General features: G+C 33.2%; 2 protein-coding genes across 3 annotated transcripts in view; one reads left to right on the forward strand and one right to left on the reverse strand.

Moving 5' to 3' along the window:
- LOC114325142 (protein Abitram) overlaps positions 1 to 12,936 on the reverse strand; it is a 187,100-nt gene that overhangs the window by 68,353 nt on the left and 105,811 nt on the right. The gene's annotated exons all lie outside the window — the stretch shown is intronic.
- LOC114325141 (dual oxidase 1) overlaps positions 1 to 12,936 on the forward strand; it is a 78,959-nt gene that overhangs the window by 32,387 nt on the left and 33,636 nt on the right. For both annotated transcript variants that reach the window (XM_050663523.1, XM_050663524.1), the window contains 2 exons: positions 3,102 to 3,277; positions 9,090 to 9,406. In XM_050663523.1, coding sequence (XP_050519480.1) covers positions 3,102 to 3,277; positions 9,090 to 9,406 — 493 coding nt within the window. The remainder of the gene's footprint in view (positions 1 to 3,101; positions 3,278 to 9,089; positions 9,407 to 12,936) is intronic.

Genomic DNA, 12,936 nt, shown 5'->3' on the forward strand with positions numbered 1-12,936 from the left:
TTTTAAGACGGTTTTTCGCAAATAACTCAAAGTATTTTATTGAAAAAATATTCTTAGCAAAAATATGTTTATGTGAAAAAAAATGTGAATGTATGAAGTCTATAGACCCAGTAGAAGTAGAGTTGTATCTCATGAAAAGTAGGTTCTTATTCGTCAAATTGCAAATCGAATATTTCAACGTGAAATAAAAAAAATGAAGCACTTTCGGGGAAAACTCATTACAACTTTTTAAAAGTGTTTAAAAAGCTTTATTTTTGTTTTTTAAACAAGTTTCTACTAGCATCAAAAGTAAGTTATGCTCAAAATAAAGTTGGTCCCGTTTTTTGGTAAAAAAATCGTGAAATCGCCCCTAATTAGCATCCCAAATAAAATTAATTGTTACCGCTTCACAAGTTACTTTACTTATGTATTGTTTATATCTGATCTGTAAGTTTCATCGATTCAAAGTGCTTATTTTTGAAAAAATTTGGTTTTAATTTTTTTTTAATTTAGATAAAAATAACTTAAAAATTATTAGTGATACCAAAAATCTCAAAGAGTAAAAAAATGTTGGTTTTGCTTTTCTAAATATTTTGAATTTTTTTTTGTAAGACAAAAATTGGTTAAGATTTGGCTGTTCAAATTATGCATACACTCGTGATTAGTGACCCGTTCATGCCCTTTCAATTATAGCCCTTTCAAAAGTAAGCACTTTGAACCGATAAAGCTTACAGATGATATAAACAATATATATAAATAAAGTAACTTGTGAAGCAGTGTCGATTAATTTCAATTGGGATGGAATGGGATGGAGGGTGATTTTCACGATTTTTTTTACCAAAAAAAGGAGCAACTTTATTTTGAGTGTAACTTGCTTACTAGGAACTTCTTAAAAAACAAAAATACAGCATTTTCTAATCAATTTCAAAAATTTGTGATGAGTTTTACCCTAAAAGTGCTTCATTCTTTGGTTATTTTACGTTGAAATATACGATATGGACCTTAACGAATAAGAACCTACCTTTCATTAGCTGGTACATTCCATGTCAAATCACTCGGGCAAAAAATTTTGGATCTCCGATTTTTCTGAAAATTGGTATATAGCTTCTGCGGGACGTAAAAATAAGATATTTAAGGTCAAAAAATCTTCTTCTTTTTTTCTCAAAATGTTATTTTATGCGATTTTACAGTGATTTTGTGTTTATTTAAACAAATTTGCATTTTCTGTCGTAAAGTATCAATGAAAAACATAATATTTTAATAGAAAGGACTCAAAAATGTCATTATATGGCATCATAACAAGTTATTTTGAATCAAAACAAGTTTTTGATCAAATTTTATAGTGTAAAAAACGTTAAAATACCGTTTTTTACATTTTCCTCCATTCCCAAAATACATCATTATCGATTTGGCTGAAAATTTGCCCACAGATAGCCAAAAGATAGGACTTTAAGTGGTTAGTAGGATTTGAATTATATTACAATACCAATAAAGTTACATGCAATAATATCAGACTCAAAAGTATATATTAGTCCAGTCGGGATAGCATTTGACCTTGAATGCCAAGCTGCCCAAAATATTATTTTTCTGATCTTTAGGAGAGTCAATAGTAGTTTAAATTTAATATCACGAATGAATTCCTCCGTTACGTTAGCCGCCATCTTGATTTTAAAGGAGAACCTATTTTGCTCAATATCTCCGCCATTTTTAACTTTTCGACAAAAATGGTAGAAACTGAAATTGTTCCAAATAAATCTTATTTACAATTATTACAATTTATTTTTAACAATTTTTGTCGTGAGGTCGATATTTTCGAGTTAATTTTACTTACAGTAGACGCCTATATTTTTGACTATAATATTGCATGTAACTTTTTTGGTATTGTAATATAATTCAAATCCTTCTCACCACTTAAACTCCTATATTTTGTCTATCTGTGGGCAAATTTTCAGCCAAATCAATGATGATGTATTTTGGGAATGGAGAAATATCTAAAAAACGGTATTTTAACGTTTTCTACACTATAAAATTTGATCAAAAGCTTGTTTTGAATCAAAGTAACTTGTTATAATGCCATATAATGACATTTTTGAATCCCTTCTATTAAAATATTATGTTTTCCATTGATACTTTACGATAGAAAATGCAAATTTGTATAAATAAACACCAAATCACTGTAAAATCGCATAAAATAACATTTTGAGAAAAAAAGAAGAAGAAGATTTTTTGACCTTAAATATCTTATTTTTACGTCCCGCAGAAGCTATATACCAATTTTCAGACAAATCGGAGGTCCAAAATTTTTTTTGCTCCAAAATTGAGTGATTTGAAATGGAATGACCCAGCTACAACTCTGCTTCTACTGGTTCTACAGACTTCATACAAACACTATTTTTTCACTTTTTTGTACCTAAGCCATATTTTTGCTAACAATATTTTTTTCATAAAATACATACTTTTTGAGTTATTAGCGAAAAACCGTCTAAAATCATGTTTTTGTTGTTGAAAAACTAACATTTCACTCGCAAATAAGTCGAAAAGTATTGACAGTGAAAAAAACTGCATAGAACAAAAGTTACTTAGAACTTATAGTTAGTTTATCCGGACTTATTTTGAACGTATATTTTTTCACTCCCCGCTAAGGCATACCTGCCATTTCGTTCGTTGCAATCCGTGACTGTACGCCGGGGTTTATCCTGGGTTGGGTCAGAACCGAGAGAGCAGCATATGTGCCTCCATATGAAAGACTAATAACCGAAACCGGTAGAGGTGCTTGCTGCACTCTCTGATTGAACTAGAATATGATGAGGCTGTAGTTTCGTATTGCAACGAAATTGAAAATGGGTATTCATTTTGATTTACATGTTTACTATGATTGGAGTAGAAAGGGAACCATTCTCGTTGGAACTTTACCGCGCTGAGCAGATAGGACGTGAATTATAAATTGTAAAATTCCCTCATCTTCCTTAGTCTCAGCATCCGTATGGCTGGCAAATTGTAGAAGCCACGGAGGTGTAACCAGAGAAGGTTTCCATTGTTTTCAGTCTGGTGGGATGTAGAGTAACATTATGTTGTTTTATATGCCATTAGATTGAAAACTTAGTCTTTTTTTAATATTTCAGTTTAGAAGAAGGTTAAAAGATCTATATGGCGATATAAATAAAATCGACGTATGGGTGGGAGGTATTATGGAAACAACTCCTCAAGGACCTGGTGAACTGTTTAGAACAATAATCAAAGACCAGTTTAGAAGAATTAGAGATGGAGATCGATTTTGGTTTGAAAACGAGGAAAACGGGTAAGATTAGAGGTTCAAATTATCTAATAAAAACAATTTTGAATCTAGTATTCCCTCAAGTGCTGATGAAGAAGTTCTACTTAACACAGTGCTGGATTTGTGTATTTTCCTGTCCGTTCACAGTATTGTCTCAATCCAAGACATTCACAGCATTTCTGAATCATGACAATGTATAGAGGGTGTTTCATTAAGAAAGTAACATACGTTAACCGTAGAAAGAGGACACTTAGGCGGTCTCAAAAATACCATACTTAATGGGTCTTACTTCGTTAATAACAAAGATTTTTTATTTATTTTGCCATTTTCTTATTTGGTTCATAACTTTTTAACCACACTGTATATTTATTTTATATTTTGCACGAAAATATTCTTTAAGGTGTAGAATCAATTAATTTATGTATAATTGTAAAAAATCCAGGTCCGGATTTAAAAAATCCAGGTCCGGATTAAAAAAATATTGGAAATGGATATGTTCCGACCCAGAAACAACACAATGTAAGTTTTTTTTTTAAATGGATTTTGTATTTGAAAAGGGGATGAAAAACTAAATTTAGTGGTATACTTTGAATTTTCGGCAAAATGATTTTTCTGGTGAAATTTTGAATTTGAATTCTGAAATTATGCGAATTGCAAAAGCTCGAAGTAGAAAAAATTGAAATACGACTTACAACTTGTTAAACACACTGTATTAAAGACATACATAAAATAATTTCACCAGATGGAACCACAACCAATCAAATTGACCATGTGCTGATAGACAAAAGGGCAGCCAGTAGTATCTCCGATGTGAGAACAGACGAGGAGCATGCTGTGGATCAGACCATCTTTTACTACAAACCACCTTTAGATGCAGAGTTAACAGGGAAAGAAACGAAAGACAAAAAAGAAGAAACAAACTGGACCTGGAAAAACTGAAGATCCAGGAATGTAAAGAGAAGTTCGAACAAGAAGTCGCAAATGAGTTAAGGACGCTAGAACTGCACTCCATAGAGGGCAAATGGAGTAATATAAAAACAGCAGTACTGACAGCAGCAGCGTCCACCCTGGGAAACAAGAAAAAGGAGAGAAGGGGAGCATGGTTTGATGACGAGTGCAGACAATCAATAGAGGAAAGAAATGAAGCACACAAAATGTACATAACAAGAAGAACACGGGAAAGACGAACATTATTTGAAGTCGCAAAACGGAAAGCAGACAAGACATGTAGAAAGAAAAAGAGAGCCTATGAAAATAGACAAATAGAAAAAATGGAAGAAAATTTCCAAAACAATGAAATTAGAGGGGCTTACGAGTACCTAAAAAAGATAAGAAGTGGGTATAAACCTCAAACAAGTCTATGTAAAGATGAAAGTGGGCAAATAATCAGTGACCAACAGAAAGTTACAGAAACCTGGAAGAATTATTTTCAGACCCTACTTGGAACACAAGTAGACATGGAAGATGAAATGGGTATGAACTACGTAGAAGAGAATGAAGTAGATAATGGAGTAGAAGCTCCAACTATAGAGGAAGTTCTCGAAGCTATTAAGGCCCAGAAAAACAATAAAGCTCCGGGAGTTGACGAAATGCCAGCAGAACTGTATAAGGTAGGTGGCGACCACCTAGCAAGTCACATCCACGCGCTCATCAAAGACGTATGGCAAGAAGAGAAAATACCCGACGACTGGAAGAAAAGTATAGTATGCCCGATCTATAAAAAAGGAGACAAACTCCAGTGAAAAAACTACCGTGGAATCTCTCTACTATGTACAGCATATAAAGTCCTCACGTATATTATAAACCGGCGGCTCCAACCACTAGCAGAAAATATTATTGGAGAGTATCAGACGGGCTTCCGACGGAGAAGATCGACACTGGATCAAATATTTACAGTCAAACAGATCTTGAGCAAATCAAGGGAACACGATATTAATGTTCACAATATGTTTGTAGACTTCAAACAGGCATACGACTCAGTCAAAAGGAACAAACTATACTATATATTGGCTGAATTGGCATTACCACACAAGCTAATAAGACTCATTAAAGCCACAATGGATGAAACTCAGGCATGTGTACAAATACAAAACCACCGGACAGACTTTTTCAAAATTTCGCAGGGAGATGGGTTGGCCCCAACATTGTTTAACCTGGCACTGGAGTATGCGGTTAGGCAAATGCAAACTGGACGAGGAAACCTACTAACCAACCGAACAGAGAACAAGAGAACATCAACAGGAGCACAGGAAACATACACAGAGTTAAAAACACAAACAAAAATGCTAGGTCTGGAAATTAACACAAAGATGAGAATCTATAAAACTTTAATTCGACCAATAACATGCTATGGTAGTGAAGCCTGGGCCCTGAAAGAAACATCCAAAAACAAACTCGACACATTCGAAAGGAAAGTACTGAGGAGAATACTAGGACCTGTGAGGGAAAACGGAATCTTCAGAAGTCGATACAACAACGAGCTTTATCAACTCTATAAGGAAACACCCTTGTCAGACTTCATTAGAATACAAAGATTGCAATGGGCCGGGCATGTGATAAGAATGGGAGAGGATAGGCTACCAAAAAGAGCACTGAATGCTAGAATGCAGGGAAAGAGACCGGTTGGAAAGCCAAGAAAGCGCTGGGAAGACACAGTAAACAGCGATGCACAAGCCCTTTTAGGAGTCCGTGTATGGAGAAGAGCAGCCACAGACAAGCAAGGGTGGAGGCAAAAAATAAAGGAGGCCAAGGCTCAATTTGGGTTGTAGTGCCGTAGAAGAAGAAGAAGAAACACACTGTATATTTATTTTATATTTAACACCGAATATTATTTAAGGTGCCCAAACAATTAATTTATTTACAATTATAAAAAATCCAGGGTCGGATTAAAAAATATGGGGAAAATGTTCCAACACCCTGTACATTATTTTTTTTAAATGGATTTTGCATTTAAAAGAGAATGAAAAACTAAATTTAGTGGTGTACTTTTTCTGGTAAAATTTTAAATTTTAATTTTGAAATTATGTGAATTGCGAGAGCTCGAACTTAAAAAAAAAATAAAATGTGACTTAATTTTAATTAATACCATTATTTAATCTAAATTGGTAAAATGTTAACATTTCAGTGTTTTTTTTATTATGGCGACAAATAATTCATAACAAATAATATTCACCTTTAATTAATGAATAAATAATAAAAAGTCCACAAAAATTACATAACTTTAATCAACGAACTATCTTAAAAATTAAAAAAAAAAACAGAAATTTTTTTCCAAAAAATTAACTTATCAAAACTATAGTAATTGATGCTAAAGATTTGTTGAAGACAAAGTCTTGCTCTTTTTGTTATTTATTTGTCTAACTGACTTCCTAATCTCGTCAGGGTTATTCTTCGTTTCTTGGAAGGCGTCTCAAATCCGGTCAAGAAGTTCTTCCTACTATTTATTTCCTCGTTATAAACTTTAGATATCCAAAAGTTATTTTTCAGCAATTTTTTTCTGCTTTTTTCTTAATTTTTAAGATAGTTCGTTGATTAAAATTATGTATTTTTTGTTGACTCATTATTTATTCATTAATTTAATATAAATTGATCTATAACACTGTGCTTGACTATGACCTGGTAAATATCATTAGATCACTGTTGTGTAATAGACGCTTCTACGTTGTGCAAAATGGAAAGAAGAGCAGATGGAGAACCCAAAAAAATGGCCTACCCCAAGGAAGCGTTCTGGCGCCGTCCCTATTTAACATCTACACCAATGACCAACCAATGCACCCTCAGACTGAGAGTTTTGTGTACGCTGACGACCTTGGTATCGCCGTAAAGGGGAAAACACTCACACAAGTAGAGTCGACAATGGAAGAGGCTTTAAACATGATGTCAACTTACTACAAACAAAACTCATTAAAGCCAAACCCTACTAAAACCCAAGTATGTGCATTCCATCTCAACAACCATCTGGCGCATGTAAAATTGAAGGTTTTCTGGGAGGGACAACGCTTGGAACATACTGATAGGCCCAAATATCTTGGAGTGATACTAGACCGTTCACTAACGTATAAATTCCACTGTCAGAGCACAAGACAAAAGGTTTCTACGAGAAACAACCTTCTCCGGAAACTCGTAGGGAGCAAGTGGGGTGCAAACCCCCAGGTCTTAAAGACAACAGCTGAGGCCTTATGTTTCTCAACAGGGGAATATATGCTTGTCCCGTCTGGGGTAGATCTAGACACGCCCAACAAGTCACCACGGCGTTAAATGAAACATGTAGAATAATTACCGGTTGTATGAAGCCTACCCCTCTACCATTACTGTACTGGGCAGCTGGATTCGCATCACCAGACTACCATAGATGCGCCTCACAATATGTGGAGAAGTTCAGGCAAACTTTCGATGAAAGGCACCAATTATACGGGTTTGATGAACCTCCAGGAATCAGCCGACTTAAATCAAGGAAAAGGTTTATGAGAAATGTCAGCGTCGAACCACCCGAACTGTTCCCCTACATCCAGAACGACCTAATGGAATGAACCTGGACTGAAGAACCTGGCGGACACTCAACCGAATACGCACAGGTGTTGCCCCTGTAAAACAGAACCTTATTAAATGGGGCATCAAGACAGATAACGACGCACTTTGTGAATGTGGGGAAATACAGAGCGTGGAGCATCTGAGAGTATGCAGACTTTGCCCATCACAGTGTACCCTCGATGATTTATGGCTCGCAAATACAAAGGGTGTAGACGTAGCCCGATATTGGGCAGAAAAACTGTAGTCGGATCCAGACACGAAAAAGTAAAGTAAAGCATTAATTTAAGGTGAATATTTGTTATGAATTATTTGTGGCCATAATAAAAAATCACTGAAATGTTAACATTTTACCAATTTAGATTAAATAATGGTATTAAATAAAATTAAATCACATTTTAATTTTTTTACTTCGAGCTCCCGCAATTCACGTAATTTTATAATACAAATTCAAAATTTTACCCGAAAAATCATTTTGCCGAAATTTCAAATACACCACTAAATTTAGTTTTTCATCTTCTTTTCAAATGCAAAATCCATTTTAAAAAAATTAATACACAGGGTGTTTTTTTGGATCGGAACATTTTTCCAATATTTTTTAATGCGGCCCTGGATTTTTTATAATTGTAACTAAATTAAATGATTGGACACCTTAAAGAATATTCAGTGTTAAATATAAAATAAATATAAAGTGTAGTTAACAAGTTGTTGTAAGTCGCATTTCAATTTTTTTTTCTACTTAGAGCTTTCGCAATTCACATAATTTCAGAATTCAAATTCAAAATTTGACCAGAAAAATCATTTTGTCGAAATTTCAAAGTATACCACTAAATTTAGTTTATCATCCGCTTTTCAAATGCAAATTCTATTTTAAAAAAATTTAATGTACAGGGTGTTGTTTTTGCGTCGGAACATTTTTCCAATATTTTTTAATCCGGACCTGGATTTTTAACAATTTTAAATAAATTAATTGATTGTAATTTGAAATAATATTTGCGTGCCAGATATAAAATAAATATACAGAGTGGTTAAAAAGTTATGAACCAAATAAGAAAATGGCAAAATAGATAAAACACCCGGTATATTTGTTCGTAATGAAGTAAGACCCATAAAGTATGGTATTTTTGAAACCAACTAAGTGTCCTCTTTCTACAGTTAACGTATGTTACTTTCCCAATGAAACACCATGTATAAGTCAATAAGTGGCTTCCTTAGTTCCTTAGTAGTGAGTTGTATTGTATCCCAGTTACCTTCAGACTCCGTCTGTTGAGGGACATTTTATCAATTAATAAAAAATGTTACATTTCAGGTTGTTTAGTTCAGATGAGATGGAAAGAATAAGAAGAGTATCAGTTTATGACATAATAATGGCGGTGACACACATGGATGCACATGATATTCCAAAAAATCCCTTCAAAGGACCAATTGCTTCAGACGACCTGTTAATAAAGTCTTGCAAGTTCACTACTACTACTACTACTAGTGGTATAGTATATCATCATCTCTTACCATTGAATGTTGAACGGTTAAATGAAAGCTGTACAAAGCCTGATTCATATGATTATTTTTCTAACAGTGAAGCCAGTTATATTATTACTTGGGCTGCAGTTGGTGCTTGTATACCTGGTAAGTTATTTCATTTCAACAGTATTAGGGGAGCGGTTTATCCCTAGAAGCAGAGCATCATCATGAGCATCATCATCATCATCATCATCATCATCATCATTCTCTTTGCTTCTATCCCTATGCGGGGTCGGCTTCCCTAATTGCATTTTTCCCTAAGTTTCTATATTGGCTCATATCAACATTAATCCCTTTTATCGACATATCCTGCCTACGCCTCTCCCCTCAAGTCTTCTTTGGTCTTCCTCTCCTACTCCTTCCAGGAAACCGCAGTTCAGCAATTTTTCGTATTGGGCGATTAACGTCTCGATCTTGCACATGACGAAACCATCTTAACCTATACTACTTCATTATGGTACAAGTCGATGCCATCCCTCTAGTTCTCCTAATATACTCATTTTTAATTTTATCCTTTTTTGTCACTCCACTTATCCATCTAAGCATTCTCATTTCCGCCATATGCATCATAGCCAGTCTTATGGCTGTTTTATAGACTTTTACCTTTAGCTTCATTGGAATTTTTCTATCACAAAAAACACCACTCACTTCCTTTTACTTCATCCATCCAACTCTAATTCTACTGCATGCATCTCCATCTATTTATCCATCGCTCTATAATGCCGATCTTAGGTACTTAAAACTATCTTTTCACAATCATTTCACCATCCAAAGATATCATTTTATTTGTAGTAACTCCACCTTTTAATGAACATTTCAAATAGTCTGTTTTGCCCTACTAAGTTTAAACCTTTTTTTTTCTCACCTGTTTCAGTTTTAGTTCCAAATCGCTTACACTATTTCCTACTAACACTACATCATCAGCATACATTAAGCACCAAGGATTATCCTGTAGTTTCGCTGTTATCTGATCCAAAACTAATCAGAATAAATAAGGACTAAGCACCAAGCCTTGGTGCAAACCTACTTTCACATGAAATTTATCAGTCCCTCCCAGACCTGTTCTACCACTAGTTGTTGCTCCCTCATACATATCTCTCACAATCTTTATATATTCACCGGGGACTGCTTTTTTATTGAGTGCCCATCAAGAACTCTATTATATGCTTATGCTTTCTCAAGATCAATAAAAACCATATTATGAGGGTTTGTTTCTTTATTCCTGTATGTTTCCATCAACTGCCTTATTAGTCCAGGGCGGATCTGTTTTGAGATGGACGTTGAGAGGTGACTCAAATTTTTTTGCAGAAATTGCTTGAAAATAAATCAAATAATAATATTTGAGTTATCCTCCCTCTCAAAAAGGTCCGGAACATTGTTTAAATAATCAAAATGTCAAAAATTTAAGGAAAAATTCGATTTTTTTCTTCGTTTTTTGATTATAACTTTAAAAGTATTCATTTCCGAGAAAAGTTGTACTGACATAAAAGTTGCGTATTTAAATTTCCTACAATATAAAATTAGTTAAAAATTTAAAAAATAGTCACCCTAGTTGCAAAATGGCAATAATTGCGAAAAAAACATACAAAAACAAGTATTCGCATTTTACGTTTTTCAACCATTTATGCTACACTTAGGACCTTCATATTTCATCCAGAAAAACTTTATGATACAGTAAAACAATACTGTAAATTTTTTTAAGATCGGTTTAATAGATTTTGCAAAATAAATTTTGCAATCCAGCTTTCGCAAAAAAAATTCATTTTTTCAAAATGTTACAGGACTGAAAATAAAGCAGATAGCAAGTTAAATTTTTTTTTGCTTATAGAAGTGTACTGTATCTTTCATATGCAATTTTTAAAATTAAAATCGATTAATTACCACGGCGTCAGAAAATTTTTGAAATAAACAATAATTTTTGGTGCTACGCGCAGGACAGCGGTGTTCGATTCACACAAGTTGATTTCCACCAAAATTTCTTCCAATCTTTATCTAATATATTATTTTCTTACTCTATATTTTGTTGTATTTTAATATTTTAATTCCACAAAAATCAAACTAATTTTATTATTGTTTGTGAAATATTGTTTACACAATTGCATATGTTTAAAAATAATAAACTTTTATTATTTAAGTTAAAATATATGAACAAATAAAGTTTTGCTAATAAAAGTGTTATTTCAAAGGATAGAGTATGTGTTTTTATTTTGCAATAAACAAATTTATTTATTTATGTCGAAATGTAATAAAAATTAAAATGTATCAATCATTATCAAAGGTCATTGCAATGCCCAATTAGAGCAAACTATCCGCTGTCCTGCGCGTAGCACCAATAATTAATGTTTATTTAAAAAATTCCTGACGCCGTGGTGTTAATCGATTTTAATTTTGCAAAATTGCGAATGAAAGGTACAGTACACTTCTATACGCAAAAAAATTTTCAACTTGCTATCTGCTTTATTTTCAGTCCTGTAACATTTTGAAAAAATGAATATTTTTTACGAAAGCTGGATTGCAAAATTTATTTTGCAAAATCTATTTAACCGATCTTAATAAAATTTACAGTGTTATTTTATTAGGTCATAAGGTTTTTCTGGGTCAAATATGAAGGTCAAAAGTACAGCATAAATGGTTGAAAAACGTAAAATGCGAATACTTGTTTTTGTATGTTTTTTTTCGCAATTATTGCTATTTTGCAACAAGGGTAACTATTTTTTAAATGTTTAACCAATTCTATATTGTAGTAAATTTAATTACGCAACTTTTATGTGAGTAGAACTTTTCTCGGAAATGAATACTTTTAAAGTTATAATCAAAAAACCAAGAAAAAAATCGAATTTTTCCTTAATTTTTTGACATTTTGATTATTTAAACAATGTTCCGGACCTTTTTGAGAGGGAGGATAACTCAAATATTATTATTTGATTTATTTTCAAACAATTTCTGCAAAAAAATTTGAGTCACCTCTCAACGTCCAAATGTACTAATATTTTTACAGATGCGCCCTGGTCTATATAATGAAAATTACATCTGTTGTTGATCTATCCTGCATAAAGCCAAATTCATAATCGGATATTTCGGTTTCATCACATATCAGTCTATCAATTATTACTCTCTTCCATATTTTCAAGTAGTTTTATAGCCCTGTAGTTCTCTAACATTGTTGTACATCTCTCTTGTTTTTGTAAATAGGCGGTAATAATATGCTGCTTCTCCATTCGTCTGGTATTTGTCCAATTTCTATAATTCTATTAAATAAACCTATTAGCCAACTTGTTCCTGTCTCTCCTAATGCTCTCCACACTTCCTCAGAGATATCATCTGATCCAACTGCTTCTCCTTTCTTTATTTTTTGAACTACTTCCTCGTTTGTTATTTTGGTGACCATTGCTGTTACTGTCTCCGTTAATTCAACTGGTTTTCTATCAAATTCTTCATTTAATAAACTGTCAAAGTAGTTTTTCCATCTCGTTTTGACATCCTTTTTATGAAGTAGTATTTTATTATTTTTTTATCTCGGATACATCTAATCTGATTGAAATATTTTGCTTTCTTTGCTTTCTGTTTGGTTATTTATATAGGTACCTATCTTTGTTTCGCCTTCCCTGGTATCAAGTTGATCATATAGATTTGTA

Source organism: Diabrotica virgifera, chromosome 10 (genome assembly GCF_917563875.1).
Source record: "Diabrotica virgifera virgifera chromosome 10, PGI_DIABVI_V3a".
NCBI lineage: Eukaryota > Metazoa > Arthropoda > Insecta > Coleoptera > Chrysomelidae > Diabrotica > Diabrotica virgifera.